Raw genomic sequence first — 16,113 nt, 5'->3', positions numbered from 1 at the left:
GATCTTCCACATATTTTCTCAGCTCAGCTCACCGTCAGCGTTGACCCAGCAGGGCACCCCTCGTCCTATATCTGAACCGAGCAAGCTATGGTGAGGTAGAGAAATCGATCAGCGCTGCAGAAAGACCCTAAATCCCTAACAAAGGGACAGCCCTTTATATCCCATCGTGGCTTAGCAAAAGCCACACCGTCAAGAGCTAGCCATCGGCACCCTTTATTTGAGCTTACACTTTACCCGATGTCATCCGCGAAGGAACCTGACAGTCAAAGCCGGGTACGGAGTAGACCATCCTATCGCTGGCTCCAGTGAGGCATTTACCAAACCCAATCCATAACCACCGCCACTCCCCACCCCACGGATCCATCGCATGCTACTCATTTTACCTTTACACCGTTATCGCGCGCGGGAATATTGTAGGCCAATTGCTGGTCCCGCTGGCTTTAAGATTCTGTGATGGAAGGTGGTGCAGTGTGCTCAGCCTCCACCGCTGACGGGTCCGGCCATTATTACCGCTGGGTCGGCAGTGGACTGTCGGACTTGTTATTGTCCTTGGCGAAGCAGCGCGGAGGTTCGTATCGGCTGTCAGCTGCTCTATTGGTCTATGCGATCCGATGGGATGCTGGGTGGTCATCTGCTGGTACGAAGGTTTACCTGAAGAGTGTGGTTCCGATGTCATGACGTAGGGCGGATTCAGAACTATACTACAGCATTTAACGGGACGTGTCGTTCGAGATAGTATAAGCAATGCGATAGGTAGCATGCCCTTCAAAGTACTGCATTTGAGCATCAACTAGGAAGTAAATCAGGGAATGTATCCCCATCAGAAACTAGCCAGAAAGTCTAATCATTTCTATACAAACATACAACCGGAAGATATACATTACAGCTTGGCAGCAACGACACTACCCCCATCCACCGTGATAGTCGATCCGTTGATATACGCTCCAGCCCGGCTACTCAAGAACAGACAAGCACCCGCAACATCCTCCGGCGTTCCAATCCGTCCGAGCGGAATACCAGCCTCGATCTCGTTCTGGAAGCTCTTCAACGTCGCCGCCATCATCTTACTCTGGAATGGACCGCAGGCAAGAGTATTCGATCTAGAAGCAGTCAGTATCAGTGAAGTTATCCCCTTGGAAACGGCTATCGTTGGTAGCCACATACGTAATATTCCTCTTTCCCAGATGATTCGCAAGCACCCGGCTCATATGATGCAGACCCGCCTTGCTAGCACTGTACGCGAAAGTCTCCAACGCAGGAACTCGTAACCCATCAACACTTCCAATATTGATGATTCGCGCAGGATCATTCGGCGCAGCGCCCTTCTCCAGCAGGGGCGTAACGAGCTTCGTCAGGTCAAAGACACGGTGGAGGTTCAGCGTAAGAACCCTCGTCCACGCAGCAGACGGGTACTCGTCATACGGCGCACCCCAGTTCGAGCCCGAGTTGTTAACGAGGACGTGGAGTTCTAGCCAAAGCATCAATTAGCCCAGCCTTTTCTCTTTAGGTGCGGCATGACCATGGAGATTATGGGGTAGGATATACGTACTGCTCTCCCTCCTCCCCAACTCCTCCGCAAGCTTCTTGATATCCTCCTCCTTGTAGAAGTCCGCCGGAATAGCGTGCGCTTTGCCCTTGCCAAGCGCATTGAGTTCCTGGACGGCTTGCTCGCACGCCTTGGCGTCCCGGGACGAGATGTATACGGTTGCGCCGTTGGTGACGTAGCCTTCGGAAATCATGCGGCCAATGCCTTTGGCGCCGCCGGTGACCAGCACCACTTTGCCCTACGGTGTGCGGGTTAGCTACCGTGTATTACACAGTGCACGGCAAGGGATATGCGGAGATCGGAGCGGCGTACCTTGACGTCGAATAGGCTCCGGATGTCCATTATGAGTGGGTGTTTGGTGATGCGAATTGAGTAGAGAGAGATAATTGTGAATATATATGGCTCAAGTGATGTCTCGAGGGCTATGTACAAAGAGAACGAGGCATTGCCTCCGCCCACCTGGACAACCGAGAGCAACCCCAGACCGAGCTGGGCCGAGGCTCATGAAAGGAACAATGTTAGTCCGTTGTCACGGAGAACTACCGATCGTCTTTGGTGATCTCCGGCAAAGGCAAGACTGGGTAGTCAGGGGAAACATCGTTGAAACGTTGACAGCGGCTGCCGAGCTGTCTACAATTACAGTGCTTAATCAAACCTAGGGGAGGTGTTGTAGCAGCGAGCAATCTTACCCCAGATGTGATAGATCATAAAAGCGCGCTTTGCCTAATTCGGGGCCAAATAAGTGGGACATCGTGGGGCACAAGTTTTGATTCTCGGGCAGGGTCATCGATCAATATCAGCCCATTTTCACTGCTTCATTCTCACAAACCACACAACCTACAATCGTTTCCATATCGGACAACTAGACACTCTTTAAACAACCTCGACATTTCCACTTTACGAAAACCCCGATAGTCTTCTGTCACCGCATCATACCTCGCCCCGCCTCCGACACCTTCGAACAAACACATAGAATGGAAGACCTCCTCTCCCGCCACCGCAAGGAGCAAAAAGACCTACAAGCCCGCATAACACAGAAGAAAAAGTCCGCGACGAAGAAAACCCGCCGCGGGATCAATGATGAGTGCGACCGGCTGCAACGAGAACTTACGGAGCGCCACCAGGCCGAGATCGCGGGGTTGAACGGCGAGACGGAACCACCTGCCGACGATCTAGAGGATCTGGATTTGGATGGCGAAGCTATAACGAACGGCGATACCAAGGAGTCGGAGAGTACACAGGAGGAAAGTGCAGATGGCGAACCACCAACACCAGATTCAGCATCGACTTCGGCATCACCCTCACCAACCCCCTCCTCAGAATCCTCAACACCAAGCACAAGCTCCCGCGGCAAAAAGCCAAACCGACAAAAAGCGCGTCTCGCGCGGCGCGCCGCCGAACAAGCCGCAGCCGCCGCGCAAGCCGAAGAAGAAGCCTCAACGCAAACAAACCATCGCGGAAACGAGAAAGAGGCGATGGACGCAGCGTTCAAAAAGTTGAAGCTCAAGGAGATTGAAATCAATCCGGACGGGCACTGTCTCTTCTCCGCGGTCGCGACACAACTAGATGAAATGGGGCTCGGTCTTCGTCCGGACCCCTCGCGAATCATCCTGCAATCGACGACGCAGACCCGCGTGGATACAGTTGCGAGTCCTAAACATGATGGGTACAGAGCTGTGCGTGCGGTAACGGCGGACTTTATTAGCGAGCATAAGGACGATTTCGAGCCGTTTATGGAGGAGCCGATTGATGCTTACACGCGGAAGATTAAGCTTACGGCAGAGTGGGGCGGGCAGTTGGAGCTGCAGGCTATTGCAAGGGCTTACGGGGTCGAGATTAATGTTGTTCAGGGGGATGGAAGGATCGAGAAGATTGAGTCTGGGGATGCGGATGGGGATTTGGATGAGGAAGAGCGGAAGAGGAGAGTGATTTGGTTGGCATATTATCGGCATACGTATGGGCTTGGGGAGCACTATAATGCTTTGACGGCGAGGGTTAACTAATGATGCACATAAAAGCGATCGTACATAGACTTGGTTAATATTTAGATGGGTGGTGTCTGGACATCATCTAGTTTGCTCATGGATATATATCACTGCGAGCTTTCTCCGTTAAACTACGTTTTTTTACTGGACTTGTAGCAAATACTCCTTTCTACTCTGACGCAATCCAATATAGGAAACCAATGCAATAAGGTATTTTTTCATCAATCATACATCAGCGGCTAAGGTGTTGTAAAAATATAATATAAATATATACACGGAAAAAGAAGAGTCGCTGCCTTTTCGAGTCCAGGACAGCTAAATTTGCTGAAGGAGCGCCATAAGAGTACAGTACAGCGCAAGACACTGACTGAGCTTAGAAAATAAGAATGAATGTCGTGACGTCTCGGTCTCATGGACTATCCTTACGGACTAACTGAGCTGCGGAGTGGGACCTGGCGTCTTCGTAAGACTGATGAGTGTCTTGCTTGAACCATCCATTTTCCTCGTTTTCCACCTCCTCTAGCCGAATAAACTCCTGCTCAAGCCTGATACCTCCAACAGAGTCCACAGTGGGTGGATGAGCCTTTGAAGGAACTTTCTGTGAGTTCTGGACACGGGAGCCGTTTGATCCAGAGGCGCCGCTGCCCTTGTAGCCGTAGCGGTTTGAGGAGCCGTAGGCGTATGTATCGGTTGGCTTGATGAAGAGGCGGATGAAGAGTGTTCTCATGGCTGGCATGCAGGCACACAGGATGGCCACATCGAACTCCAGCAGACTCCATATTCCCACGGGGACGAAATCCTCTGCATAGATGTTAGCTGTCTGAGAGGACGGTATGAATACAGCTTGTACGTACTGGTTGGGTTTTGGGTGCTGTTAAATCCCACCGTTTCAACGAGCCGCATGATACTGATAACGGTGACCCTGTAAAGGATCAGATCAAAGCCGTTGAATAAGATGATTTGGGGTTAGACTCACGCTAAGCCGACGCCAAACATGACCATTACTGCAAGACGTTTCCCGAGCGGCATGTGGAGCTTTAACACAATAGGCATGGGTATGATAGTGATGGCAACATCGAGGATAATGTTGATTGTCGAATGGGCGAGAAGGATGTTGTTATGGCTGAGGCACGTTCCGTGATGCTCGCCATCCCACTCGTTCCAGTAGTAGGATATAGGGCGGCAAGAAAAGAGCAGTACGAAAAAGGCTGTGAATCCCCATATGAGGGTGGCGGCAAGAGTGATGAAGACAGCAATGCGTAGACCACGATTTGGGAAGAGACGAAGATAGAGCATGAGCATAGACCATTTGACGAGAGCAATGCAGATGCAATAAAGCTCTTCTTCAATGAAGAATAGCTGCAACATGTATTAGGGGCTGTCTCTAGGTGCGTACTCTCGGGGGCTTACCTTGAGCGTCGTTCTGATATCATCGAATGGGACGGTCCATATATCTTTGCCTAGACCATAATCCTTGACTGTAGGATATTAGCATCGTCACAACCATAAAGATTGAGGCACAAACGTTTGATTCCAATACCGGAGACAGCGACAGCAAAAAGCTGAGATTTCGTCAGCACCCCATTCATAGAATAACCACAGACAGTCAATTACCAGAGCAATGGAGATCAGCAGATCGTCCCAGCCTAATCGTTTATCCATAGCACGGCTTGTCAAGCGCATCGCAACGGAGAGAATAGCGACGACAAGGCCAACAATATTGGTAACGGGGAAAACGTTCGTATCATCACTCGTCGGGTAACCGCATAGCGTGTAGGTCATGTTCTTCGCAGCTGCGGGGTTCCATTAGCTATGGCGAGTCTGTATTGGAGGGCTCGAATGCGTACTGAGAGATTCCATGATTGTGCAGGACCCGAGAACACAAGCCGTGGACTGGGCATTGAGCTGGGCGTCGCCGCAAACGCAGTCCAGGTCTGTGAAGCCACATGTCGAGTTGCCGATGGCGGAGATCAGGCACGTCAGCTTGAAGGTGGTGTCAGTACTTCGCCTTCAAGAGGAAGATGAGGGATAACGGCCTGCGTACCGCGCAAGTTGGAACGTCTGGTGGAATCTCCATATTGGATATGGAGCAGACGAATGCTATGCCTGAGTATTGACTGCGAAAGCTGCAGGATGCAAGGCCAGGGCCCGAGGGCCCTGACAGTAGTTATATGAATCGCGAGGTGGAGACCATGGTACGTGCGTGCTGCATGAACCGGTCCCTGATGAGTGTAGATCCTGCAGATAACTCAAATGATAATGGTGATAAACGCAGGTACCAGCTCCCCGGTAGTTGAATTCGATGCCGTCCAGAGCCGAATGGACCCTTGCGACTCGAAAATCATGACAGGTAGGCGACAATTGCCGGTGCATCCAAGTTGCCGATGTCAATATTCTATGGACTATAGGGTCTCTTTGGTGGTTCGTCAACAAAAATTCGACAAATCCGCACATCGATACCGAATCAGCAGTGGAGAGTTCGCTAGTGCGCCTCAAGGTTTGCCTCCTGCAACTCGTTTCAGTAAAGTGTTTCGCCAACAATGATTCCAAGCCACTGGGACCGTGGAGATCATGCCTGTGGAGAAACCCATTGTGAAAGTCTGGAGTCCCGTATTCCGTAAAAACCCCTCTTAGTGTTGACTCGCGGGCTCGCTTTGAGCTCGCTTACGCTGCCATTGAGCCGGAAGCGCTCCGATCATCCGTCACGGCTGAATTGCCGGTTGATTGGTGCTAAAGTCTGAAAGCTCAAATGCCGATGGATAGAATATAACGATCCTCGGATCGTCCTCGAGCACTGGCTGCATATCACGCAGTGGTGATGCAGGATCCCCACGTGTGGACGCAGCAAAGTTTCAGAGCGAGTCGGCGAATCGACCGAGTCACGCCGCTAGCCCCATTGGTGCCACTAGACGAGCTAGCAGCTCACTACCAGCTACTATATCTATAATATCTATCCGTATAGGTTTCCAAACTTTAAATAAATGTATTCAAGACTTCTTGGATTGTCACTATACCAATCGAACCGGATTACATGTCAGTCCACTGTCCGTGAACAAATCTCGATGAGAAAGAAGCAGAAGCCCAGACGAAAAGACCATTAAGAACTCCAATTCCTGCCCACTCCTTGCTTGATACAGAGACGGAGAAAATAGAAGATATCAAATATCAATGATTAAGAACGCCCATCCATGCCGAATCGTACTCCTTAGCATCATTGCCTGTTCCCCATGCCAGGGATTTATACCTCATCCATAACAATGTCACCCTCTGCATCCGCGTCGCTGCCATGATCATCAGGCATTCCAACGCCCTCACTTTCCGCGGGTATAAGCATTTCGATCTTCTCCACCACTGACTTTCGACTAGCGGACCGCGTCAGCTTTCCTTTACCTTGAACGCCTTTACCCTTCGAAGGTGTCACCGGCTCCTGCTGCTTTTCAACGGCTTTCGGTCCATTGATACCATTTGTTTTGGGTGATACTTGTGCATCAATTGGGTTCTCAGGCGAATCCGGAGTTTCCTGATGGGCTGTTTCATCCGCCAGTAGAGCTGGTTCCTGTCTGCTGGTGGCTTCTGTTTCCCCGGAGAGCTCAAGCTGATCGGCTTCTAGGCCGTTGGTTGCCACGCTTGCCGTGTCTATTGAAGGGGAATCAAACAACTTCGCACTCCGACCCCGTCTTACGCCAGGCTCGTTCGCGTTTGGAGTAATTGTTGACAGGGATGACACTTTTCGAGGCGTACTGCGACCGCTAGTACGAGTGGTAGTCGGAGTGATAGAAGCTTTCTGGAATGACTTGGCTCCAAACGGACGACCACCACGTTTCTTGGACACTGGTGCTTGGACTGGCGGGTATACCTCGAACCGCCAAGCGGGGACGTTGCTTGAAGGCCCAGGCTCCGTTTGTTCGGCCGCCTTGACCGCGTCTGTGGATGCAAGATGATGGACGCCATTACTATTGGACAAGAGAGCCGTAGAAGGAGGCCCTGCAGGTTCATGCACAGTGCCCGCAACTCCGGCACTAGCCGTTCCGTTGGTAAGTGCTTGCTTGGAAGCTTCTTCAACTAGCTCCTTCGCTTCATCCTCTTCATCCTCAAGCCCTTCGCGCGGTGCAACGGTATGTATAGGAGCGCGATCAAATTGGGACTGGTTATTCCGACCCATGATATACGGCGTCCAAACAAGCGCATCTGGGTTGAGTGTCACATAGCCTTTGCTTTCCCAACCACGAATACATTCCTCGAAATAGTTGTAGTCGAGACGAAGAGCGTACGTCTTGGTCACTGGATCCCTCACTAAAGCGCGCAAGGCTTCCAGGGCCGAAACAACATCATCCGCAGTCATGCCCGTTCGCTCAGAAAGCTCGGTAATACTGAGTGACGTCTTTTGATTTCGCAGCTGGTATGACAAAATAAGTCGCCAGTAATTTCGATATGACACCAAACCCATATCAGAAAGTGGTTTTTCCGGAGAGCCTGTCTTGCCTTCAATGCGGGTGAGAAGGTAAGAAAAGTCGATGAGGAGATTTCCATAGCCTTTTCGTTGGTGTATAGGTAGAGTGAGAATACAAGAGACATTATTCGCTGAGCTGGGCCGCTTTTCCTTGCTAAAGTATCCCACAAAATGACACCCTAACTCATCAAACTCGGTCATGACATAGAAAAGGAAGGGTTCGACGTCGTAGTAAAGAGTCTTGGACCCAAGGAACAGTTTGGCGAGCAAGCAAAGATTTTGGCAGTATACGGGATTTTTCCGTCCGTCCACTTCGAAGATCGAAATGGAGCCTTCGCGATAAATCTCGTCGCCAGGAGGGTGCTTCGCAGGGCATTTGAGTTTATGGCGCCATGCAACATAGTCTGAATTCATATATTTCAGGCAGAACTCGCATATGTAGAGCACTCGGTTTCGACTGTATTCCTCAGGATACGGTGCCGCATACCATGTCTCGATCTCAAACCCGCCAAAATTGATATACTTGATCCTTGACGGGGGACCCGACACTTTTTGGGAAGCATGCTGCGCAGCCTCGCCGCCAGTCTCGGATTCCTGGAGGCGTTTTTGCCATGCCTCTTCAGCTTTTTGTCGCGCGGCTTCAAAGCGTTCCCGGTCAGCATGAGTAGGTAATGTTTTAGATGTGTCAGCGTCTGTCTCGGAAAGAATTCCTCCATAAGCCTTGGATTTTGAAGCCTCCTCCAGCTCGCGGTCGCTGAAGGAATATAGTGAGGGGAAATAAGATGCGGGTGTTATTGGCGCGAAATGCGCCTGGGGAGGTTCTTGTGTTGGGGGCGGTTTGGGGATCTTTCGGTTCCTGATCGAGGACCGACTGCGCGAATTGAGAATTCTGGATAATTTAGACTCATGTAACCGGAAGGCTACTATGAGTTTGCCGAACTGTTTCACTACGACACGACAATGTTCCGGTTCATCCTTCCGTGTACGCCGAGAGCGGGTGCGGACAGGGGACAAAGCATCTCCATCCTCTTTGATCAGATCTTGCGAGTCGTCTCGCTCGACCCGTGCAGGCGATTGTCTTTGTCGTTTTCGGAGAAAAGGCGTGTGTTCCTCTGCATCGGCAGACTGAGTTTTCCGCTTCCGCAGCGATCGCGAGCTGTTCAATAGCTCCTCATCAACAGTCACAGTATTGAAGATAGAATGAAAGTCGGAACCTTCCTCGCCACTATGAGCCGGCAAAAGTTCCTTGTTCATGTTCTTAGGGGCGCTTTTCCTTCGAGGCGAAGCATCTTTGGGGCCCGGCTCCAAGTTCTCGCTGTGGCAGGTTGGACATCTCCAAGAGCCGGCATCTAAGAATAGTTAGAATTGTACAAGAAATACAAGGGGGATAGCAGAAGACAATGTGCAGTGGTGGCTTACCTTCGGCATCGCTGAATGCATTGTTTTCACGGGCGCATTGCCGATGAGCTGTCGGGTTGCCGAGTTAGTGAGAGGTCCGCAAAATCCCGGGGTTCTGGCTGGGGCCTTTGTTTTGATAGGGCCGCAGATTAACATACAGTGATCGCCACAAACAGCACAGCTCAAATACTCCTCAAAGTCTTCGCTTGGATCATGATCTTCATCTTGATTGCAAAATCTATTCACATTATGTTAGTTCGATCGCGAGAACTCGACATGCGTATTACAGGGCACTTACATGCAATTCCCGCGAACCGTATTATTATCTGCTTCAGCTTCTGCGCGGCCGATGCTTTCCGCCTCCCATTCCTCGTCAGAGTCGCGATTGCTCGATGAGCTGGAGCCTGCTCGCTCGCTCTCGCTTTGTTCAGTGAATTCTGGATCTTCTTCTGCGTCCGCATCCGCGTCTGCATCATCGTCGTTATCCAAACTTGGAGCTCCCTCCGGGATCTTGACAGCTCCAACAGGCTCTGCTTCGTCGACTTCACCGTTTGGAATATGGTCATAGTCCACCTCTCCCTCAGCATCTAAATCCTCGTCAACCTCGGTTGTTCCTACTTCCGCCGCGACTTCACCCGAATATGCGCGGTGCACGGCATCCTGAAGCTGCTGATCCATCTGGTACAAGTCGGTCTCCTCTCCCTCGGCGTCTTGATCACTGTCGACAAAGTCCTCAGCCGGTGGTCTCAGTTCATGGTTGGCGGCCGGCGGCACGGTTGCCGGCATAGTGTATGTCACTGCAGTCGCCAGCTTGAAGGGCTAACGGGTTCGTTGAGCGATTTTGTATCCGCTGTAGTTTATCTCTGAGAATAAAATGGAGGCGAGCCCGATAGTTGAGACTAGAGTTGCTTGTCGTCAATCATCGGGAGCCGCATGTAACGGGCATCGGGAGCATAAACGAATGGCGCTGGACCCGAGATATCCAATGATCGAATGCGCCAGAACCGTAGAATGCGCAAATCAACAGACGGCACCGCTTCCTATCCACTGCGCATCGGGAAAAGTATCAGTGAAGCTCCAAAGTCACTGGGTTCAAACAATGGCACGTAACGCGTTGAATCATGGCCGGAAACTATACCTTTCAGGCATACAGAACAGCCACTTCATACAGATCGTAGGTAGACGCGTAGATCGACAGCGCAACAGTCGTCCGGAGGATTTTCTTTCACCATTCAAAGCGCTCGGCGACGGCTTTCTTTGCCCCCTTCTCCTGCCTGTGATGTTGAAAGCCAGCTTACTCAGCCGCCCGTCGCATGCACTAAGCCTTTTTCGGCCTCCCGCCCAGACCTCGAGAACCGACAAATGAACGGCGGTGCATTATTGCTGCAGTTTCACTGCGACGCTGACCACATCGATCAGTTGCTTTCGATCCCAATTATTGTCGTTGCGTTTCTCATACCTCACAGCTCGTCATGGGTGTTCCTTTCGAGGCCTTGCTCCCTTACGGGATCGTTGTTGTTGTGCGTGCCCCCCGCCGACCGTCCGGCTGTGTATCGGCCATGAGGGCACATTGAATCTCGAGCTATCGGAAGCCATTGCGCTTCTTCTGACATGATGATTCTATGTCCTCTTGGCATAGGTTTTGAAGAACTGTTCTGATAAGCCCAGATGTTTGGTGTGACCGGTGTCGGTCTTTCGGTCGTGAAGACCTACGCAAATGAGGGCAAGAAGGCCCGGTGGAACAGGGATCTGTGGGATAGAGTAAGAATACCTAGCCCCTTCGATTTCTATCTTATTTCTACTGCGCGCTTTTCCGCGCGACTTGCGCGGAATGCACTGGCTGACATCTCTCTAGCAAAGTACGTTACTCTACGAGCCGGCCATCCTGCGCAATTGCTTTATTACCCTGGTACAATCACTAACTAACGCTACTACAAAGTGATGGAAAGAGACTTGAGACTCACAGGAACCCTACGAGGCCAATCGACGAACCCGGAGGCGCCGAAGGGCTTTGAACTCAACAACCCATGGAAGGTCGAGAAGCGCATGTACTAGACGTTCACCGTTCAATCGTCCTATTTCCGCCTACGCTTTCGAATGATTCACTTGCCGACAGCCCGGTCCCCCGCTCGACAGGATGTATTCGCAAACCCAGCCAGTGCTCGCCCCGTACCGTGATTAGGGCTGCGAGTCATTTCCCTATGATCCGGCACCATCCCCAGTGATTGGACTGGGCAACACGTCATATATGCATGTGCTTTGAGGAAATATTCTTAGATTTGTTTGTATCATACCATCAATGCCAATGACGTCTTTCAACTTCACTGCCTGACTCTATCGAGAGGATCAGGAACCATCGGAACCATTACGGTGTGAGTATAGTGGTTGGCCGTGTTGAGTTATCAACTTGACGCAGTGTCAAGGTATAAACTGAAGCATCATTAGATGACTCAGTAGATTTCATTCAGTATCGTCCACGTCATAAGCATTGCATCCCAAATGCGTGTGGAGCCCGCTTCTATACAGGAATCACCCAACCTAGCGAACAGAAGCCTTAAAAGAAACCCAAACCACGTCACGCTCATCATACATTGCCAAACAAATGGGCTTAGCAAAAATCAGCGCTCCTGTAAATGCAACCATATGATTTAACATCTCCTCTCTATGCCTTTCCGACTAACACATAAATATTTCACTCCCTTGTATGGCTTTACGCCCTCACCGAGGCCACGGCTTCGGCGGGGGTCGATGGTGAGACTCTCAACCTTTATGCCAGAGGGAAGCCAGCCTCGTACAGAGAATGAGACAGAGGCTGAGTTCGGCATAAGGCTAGAATTAATCTGTGTTCGGGTTTTGCGCGGCGCGGTGTGGAATATGGAGAAAGGTGATTCGGGACGGTGTGGTGGTGGCGTGGATGAGGGTTGAGGTGTGGGTAGAGAAGGGGTTCCAGGTTGTGATGGTGGTTGAGAAGACGGCGGTTGACGTGGTTGCTCAGATGCTAGGTCTGATGCGGGTGTCTCGCCTTCAGGGTTGACGTCGACGTCAGGCGTAGATACAGACGCGCCACGACGAGATAATCCGGATTTCTTCACTTTCTTCACCTTCTTTTTCTTCTTCTTCGGCTTTGCCTTTAAGAGGTCTGGTTCGGGATTCTGCTGGTAAGAGACTGCTGCCGACTCGTCGTAGTAGCCTTGCAACAATGTAGCCTCTGCATCAGCCTCGGGATCATCTTCTTCAAGATCCTCGGCACTGTGGCCGATAGCCGTACAGCGAAGAGTAGCAGTTCCAGAGATGCTCCCCGAGTCCTTAGTCGGGACTTTCCATTCTAGTACGCCCCGTCCGGGATGAAAGAAAGCCTCACCGCGGCTAGCTTTCATGTCTGAGATGTTCCGTACGGACTGGGGGATTGGCACTGTCACCACTACATCCTCCAGAAGCGGACCAGTATTACTGCTGCTTCCGCCGAGAAAAGAAGGAGTAGATGTCCCAGACCCTCCCCGGCCCGCTCCAGCTCGATTTCCAGAGGGGAATCCCGGAAAGTCTGCGTTGAGCGTTAACCGCACCTCGAAATCAGCGCCCACAGGCCCGAGCGACTTTCGTATGTCAACAATAGTAGGAATGAAAAGCTTCTCCATGTGACTTGGCGGTTGATCGAGACTAGGGTCGAGCGGCAGCAAGTCCACCCCATATCCAGCGAGGATAAATCGTCCATCCGGCGGGACAAAGCTCATTTCACCTGGCCGCTCCCGCCACTTTGCAAGCCTGACGCATGGATGAAATACAGGTAGCTCCATCTTACGCGCAATGGCATGTTGACCTCCGGGCGCTGTGAGAGATAATACCAGTTCCGGGACACCGGATACTTTGGCCGTGAAGGCGATTGTCCCTGATACTAACGCAGATAGTAGGCGACCTGACGGGGCCATTGTAACTGTGAGAGATTCCACTATATCAACGTAAAGCTCGTTTGAAGTATGCCGGACGCCAGGTCGCCTCCAGGGGATGGCTGGTCCAAGGGCTGCATTAGCGGATGTTAATGATTGCCGCTTCAGCCCGGATTGCCCTAAGATCGGTGTTGATGATCTATACCGGCCATATCAGTAAAGCCCCATATCTCCTGTAGATTATGAGCGAGTGCATACCCAGGTAAGGCAACATTGCCCAACAGCTTCCCCATCCACCCCGGCATCTCCACCACCTCCTGTAAGGCATTTAGTTCGGTGTTGCACACGATGCCAGCATCGCACATTTCATGGAGTAATTGAGCCACAACATCGTAGTTCGCTTGTATTTTTGTTGAAATTAAAGGCGCTCCGATGAACTCTTCGAGTATATCGACGACGCGATGTAGGAATTCGAGCGCGAGGAGGGGCTCGGTGTCGGATTCCGAGAGCACTATAAAATGCAGATTGGACTCGACTATAGAGAAGACGGTCACTGGCGGGGATGTATTCGGGAAATATAACAGCGACGGGCGTGGCGCAGAATGAGCGAAATAGAGGGATCGAATGGTTGCCGCGGAGGGCGGACGAGAGCGATAGACCTGCTCGACCAGAGGCTGGCTAGAGCAAACGACACTGTTAGACTAGTGTGCCGCGAATGAACATAGGGGCACCAACTTCTGCTCGTCATATATGTAGAGAGCATCGATCTCGCCGCTCATGGTGTCAACGGCTCTCCAGCTTGATCTTCCGTCACGGTTTAGTTCAGTTGAAGTAGCGACGATCCCAACCATCACCGACATGATCAAATGAACTCATCGCTGTTTCTGCCGCCTCTTTCCGCCTTGCCTTTGTTTCCCCGTCGCATCTGGATAATTTGCAACATTTGATATCTCTGTTCACAATTTAGGATAATGGCGGCTCCTACGGAAGATAACGCCTTGGGTGTGCAGAACTCAAAGGCAAAACCTCCAGTAGCTCTCGATGAGTTTGAAGACTGCTTTTCCTGCAGAGCCACTGGTGAGTATGATCAGTCAGTTCGGTCTCCTGTCCGAACTTTGGCGGAATATCAAATACGGAAGGCTAATGCTCATGGCTAGGCTCTGCTGCATTTGTCGGACTCGGAGTGTACAGCTACTATACCGGCATGACGAATCTGCGAAAACAAGAAAAGGCGATTATGCAAAGTGCGACCAAATACAAGATGGGGTCACGTCGGTTGGGAATTACAACCATATCCGCAGCGCTTGTTGGCTTGGGCATTTGGCGGGCAGTTGCCTGAGGACACATCAGGCGTATGACTTTACGACTGCCGGGCCTTCTCATAGGGACATGTATACGTATGGGTGCGACGTCAAACGTTGGTAAAAAGGATTTGCTTCATTGGGTATCTCCATATCGGGTAGACTCTATGAATGTAATGCGTATAAACCAAGATAAGGGAAGAAAAAAGATACAGAAGATCTTGCAGCCCCAAATGGATAGGAATGTAAGAAAAACAATGAGATAACCATGTGCAATACTCCTACTATATGCTCCGAGAGAATAGAAATGACAACCGCTGCGTGAAAATGGCGTAACGAAGTTCAACCCGAGGCTCGAAAAAATCGTGCCTCTAGCAAAAGCGACCTCGTTTGCCGCCTCCAAATAAATCTCGGTTATTTCCCGTCCCGGATAAATCAAAAAAGTCGGGGAACTGGTTCTTTCGCTTCGACCCTATTCCGACCGGGGAATCGCGCGTTGAGTTTCGTGGGCTTGGACGAGTCATGTTACCGTGCCGGTTTTGCTGGCGGGAGTTTCGTGCTAAGACAGAAACTGTGGCGGCCGTATCACTCTGCGGTGATGGGGACTCGCTGTCTGAGTTTTGCATGTCTATTTCTTGTTCTTGAACTTGCGGGAACGTTGGCCCCGCGGCGAAAGTAAAAAGCGGAGGTCGGTCAAGTATGACAGGTTCGGATGGTTGGGCGGCAGGGGTAGATGGGGGTTGCTGGGCGGCAGCTTCTTCTTCTCGATGCGGTAATGCGGTCTTGGTCGGTTGTCGAGGGGCTTCTGGCTCAGAAGGTTCTTTGCGTGCTACAGCAGGAGTCGTGCTTCGAGTTCTCTCCACATCGTCATCGTCGCTTGTATGCGCCAGGCCATCACTGCGTTCGGTGGCCCATTGTCGAACCCGCCAACCCTCTCCATCAGTCAGACCAAGGTTCTCCCGGTCGAGGAAGTGCAACAAATCTTCAATGGCCTCCTGATATCCGGCCTGCCTTGCCTGTGACTCCGCAAACACAGCATTCTTATAAAGATGGGTGACTGAAAGGGCAGCGGTTCTAAACTGTTGGAGGAGCTGCTCCGAAGGCGGGCGGGGCGTCGAACTCGGTAACGAGGTGTTGAGAGACCTCATCGAGTCCATAGCGGTTCCAGCTACTGCAAAAGCAGCTGCAATCAGGCGTGAATAACTTGTTTATTTTGAAGCGGAGATTTTCCCCTTTGTTTCTCGGTACCGAACTCGAGCAGGAGGAGGGGTGAGAGGGAGCCGTGCTCGGGCAAACCTGTAGGCCCAAAGCAAAGGATAAATGAGAGCGACCCCGTAGAATAAAGAAAATACCAGAGCGTCAAGCGGACAAGAATCCCCGCGTCAAAGAAGAAAAAGCTCTAAACTGGAACAAGATCGAGATATGTCTGATGGGAACCACCTTCGACGTTCTTCTTTCTGCTGTGGTCATGGTAACGTGACCCACCCACCGCGGGGAAACTCATCTTCCGTGCGGAATAACTCAGTTGCTGCTTTTAGTTTTAGGTAAA

General features: G+C 51.3%; 8 protein-coding genes across 8 annotated transcripts; 3 read left to right on the top strand and 5 right to left on the bottom strand.

Moving 5' to 3' along the window:
• Window positions 1-764: 764 nt before the first annotated feature.
• BDW74DRAFT_97780 (short chain dehydrogenase/reductase family) lies at window positions 765-2,270 on the bottom strand. The gene is made up of 4 exons (XM_073734217.1): window positions 1,859-2,270; window positions 1,550-1,784; window positions 1,165-1,468; window positions 765-1,100 (listed from the first exon to the last, which is right to left on the bottom strand). Exons 1-4 carry the CDS (start codon window positions 1,886-1,888, stop codon window positions 881-883), a joined length of 789 nt encoding a protein of 262 aa, XP_073586893.1. The 5' UTR covers window positions 1,889-2,270; the 3' UTR covers window positions 765-880.
• A 1-nt stretch (window position 2,271) lies between these two features.
• On the top strand, window positions 2,272-3,656 carry BDW74DRAFT_97779 (deubiquitinase OTU2). Its single transcript, XM_073734216.1, has one exon. The coding sequence runs from the start codon at window positions 2,521-2,523 to the stop codon at window positions 3,547-3,549; it is 1,029 nt and encodes a 342-aa protein (XP_073586892.1). The 5' UTR covers window positions 2,272-2,520; the 3' UTR covers window positions 3,550-3,656.
• Window positions 3,657-3,927: 271 nt separating this feature from the next.
• On the bottom strand, window positions 3,928-5,886 carry BDW74DRAFT_97775 (CFEM domain-containing protein). Its single transcript, XM_073734215.1, has 8 exons — window positions 5,576-5,886; window positions 5,379-5,514; window positions 5,146-5,324; window positions 5,057-5,093; window positions 4,942-5,009; window positions 4,508-4,890; window positions 4,386-4,453; window positions 3,928-4,332 (listed from the first exon to the last, which is right to left on the bottom strand). The coding sequence occupies exons 1-8, from the start codon at window positions 5,606-5,608 to the stop codon at window positions 3,941-3,943; spliced, it is 1,296 nt and encodes a 431-aa protein (XP_073586891.1). The 5' UTR covers window positions 5,609-5,886; the 3' UTR covers window positions 3,928-3,940.
• A 612-nt stretch (window positions 5,887-6,498) lies between these two features.
• Window positions 6,499-10,598, bottom strand: BDW74DRAFT_146958 (putative histone acetyltransferase). Its single transcript, XM_073723454.1, has 4 exons — window positions 9,678-10,598; window positions 9,538-9,617; window positions 9,401-9,448; window positions 6,499-9,330 (listed from the first exon to the last, which is right to left on the bottom strand). The coding sequence occupies exons 1-4, from the start codon at window positions 10,163-10,165 to the stop codon at window positions 6,770-6,772; spliced, it is 3,177 nt and encodes a 1,058-aa protein (XP_073586890.1). The 5' UTR covers window positions 10,166-10,598; the 3' UTR covers window positions 6,499-6,769.
• Window positions 10,599-11,047: 449 nt separating this feature from the next.
• On the top strand, window positions 11,048-11,434 carry BDW74DRAFT_174856 (uncharacterized protein; the record flags this gene model as incomplete). Its single annotated transcript, XM_073728151.1, has 2 exons — window positions 11,048-11,238; window positions 11,329-11,434. The coding sequence occupies 2 exons, from the start codon at window positions 11,048-11,050 to the stop codon at window positions 11,432-11,434; spliced, it is 297 nt and encodes a 98-aa protein (XP_073586889.1).
• A 593-nt stretch (window positions 11,435-12,027) lies between these two features.
• BDW74DRAFT_174855 (putative AP-3 adaptor complex subunit mu) lies at window positions 12,028-14,042 on the bottom strand (the record flags this gene model as incomplete). The annotated part of the gene is made up of 3 exons (XM_073728150.1): window positions 12,028-13,462; window positions 13,522-13,941; window positions 13,999-14,042. 3 exons carry the CDS (start codon window positions 14,040-14,042, stop codon window positions 12,028-12,030), a joined length of 1,899 nt encoding a protein of 632 aa, XP_073586888.1.
• Window positions 14,043-14,078: 36 nt separating this feature from the next.
• On the top strand, window positions 14,079-14,692 carry BDW74DRAFT_146952 (uncharacterized protein). Its single transcript, XM_073723453.1, has 2 exons — window positions 14,079-14,340; window positions 14,421-14,692. Exons 1-2 carry the CDS (start codon window positions 14,235-14,237, stop codon window positions 14,600-14,602), a joined length of 288 nt encoding a protein of 95 aa, XP_073586887.1. The 5' UTR covers window positions 14,079-14,234; the 3' UTR covers window positions 14,603-14,692.
• Window positions 14,693-15,984, bottom strand: BDW74DRAFT_146949 (uncharacterized protein). The gene has a single exon (XM_073723452.1). It carries the CDS (start codon window positions 15,719-15,721, stop codon window positions 14,936-14,938), a length of 786 nt encoding a protein of 261 aa, XP_073586886.1. The 5' UTR covers window positions 15,722-15,984; the 3' UTR covers window positions 14,693-14,935.
• Between the last annotated feature and the right edge of the window lie 129 nt (window positions 15,985-16,113).

Source organism: Aspergillus multicolor (assembly GCF_047715735.1).
Source record: "Aspergillus multicolor strain CBS 133.54 unplaced genomic scaffold BDW74scaffold_4, whole genome shotgun sequence".
Taxonomy (NCBI): Eukaryota; Fungi; Ascomycota; class Eurotiomycetes; order Eurotiales; family Aspergillaceae; genus Aspergillus; species Aspergillus multicolor.
The sequence above is the reverse complement of the archived record's forward strand: the minus strand, read 5'-3'. Positions and strand labels throughout refer to the sequence as shown.

Coding starts and splice junctions, on each gene's coding strand:
- BDW74DRAFT_97780 (XM_073734217.1), bottom strand. CDS start 1,888: ATGGACATCCGGAGCCTATTCGACGTCAAG. Junction 1,469..1,549: donor GTTGGGGAGGAGGGAGAGCA/GTACGTATATCC, acceptor TGCTTTGGCTAG/AACTCCACGTCCTCGTTAAC. Junction 1,101..1,164: donor CTGGGAAAGAGGAATATTAC/GTATGTGGCTAC, acceptor GACTGCTTCTAG/ATCGAATACTCTTGCCTGCG.
- BDW74DRAFT_97779 (XM_073734216.1), top strand. CDS start 2,521: ATGGAAGACCTCCTCTCCCGCCACCGCAAGGAGCAAAAAGACCTACAA.
- BDW74DRAFT_97775 (XM_073734215.1), bottom strand. CDS start 5,608: ATGGAGATTCCACCAGACGTTCCAACTTGCGCG. Junction 5,515..5,575: donor CAGACGTTCCAACTTGCGCG/GTACGCAGGCCG, acceptor ACCACCTTCAAG/CTGACGTGCCTGATCTCCGC. Junction 5,325..5,378: donor CACAATCATGGAATCTCTCA/GTACGCATTCGA, acceptor GGAACCCCGCAG/CTGCGAAGAACATGACCTAC.
- BDW74DRAFT_146958 (XM_073723454.1), bottom strand. CDS start 10,165: ATGCCGGCAACCGTGCCGCCGGCCGCCAACCATGAACTGAGACCACCG. Junction 9,618..9,677: donor ACGGTTCGCGGGAATTGCAT/GTAAGTGCCCTG, acceptor TAATGTGAATAG/ATTTTGCAATCAAGATGAAG. Junction 9,449..9,537: donor TGCTGTTTGTGGCGATCACT/GTATGTTAATCT, acceptor GCAACCCGACAG/CTCATCGGCAATGCGCCCGT.
- BDW74DRAFT_146952 (XM_073723453.1), top strand. CDS start 14,235: ATGGCGGCTCCTACGGAAGATAACGCCTTGGGTGTGCAGAACTCAAAG. Junction 14,341..14,420: donor CTTTTCCTGCAGAGCCACTG/GTGAGTATGATC, acceptor GCTCATGGCTAG/GCTCTGCTGCATTTGTCGGA.
- BDW74DRAFT_146949 (XM_073723452.1), bottom strand. CDS start 15,721: ATGGACTCGATGAGGTCTCTCAACACCTCGTTACCGAGTTCGACGCCC.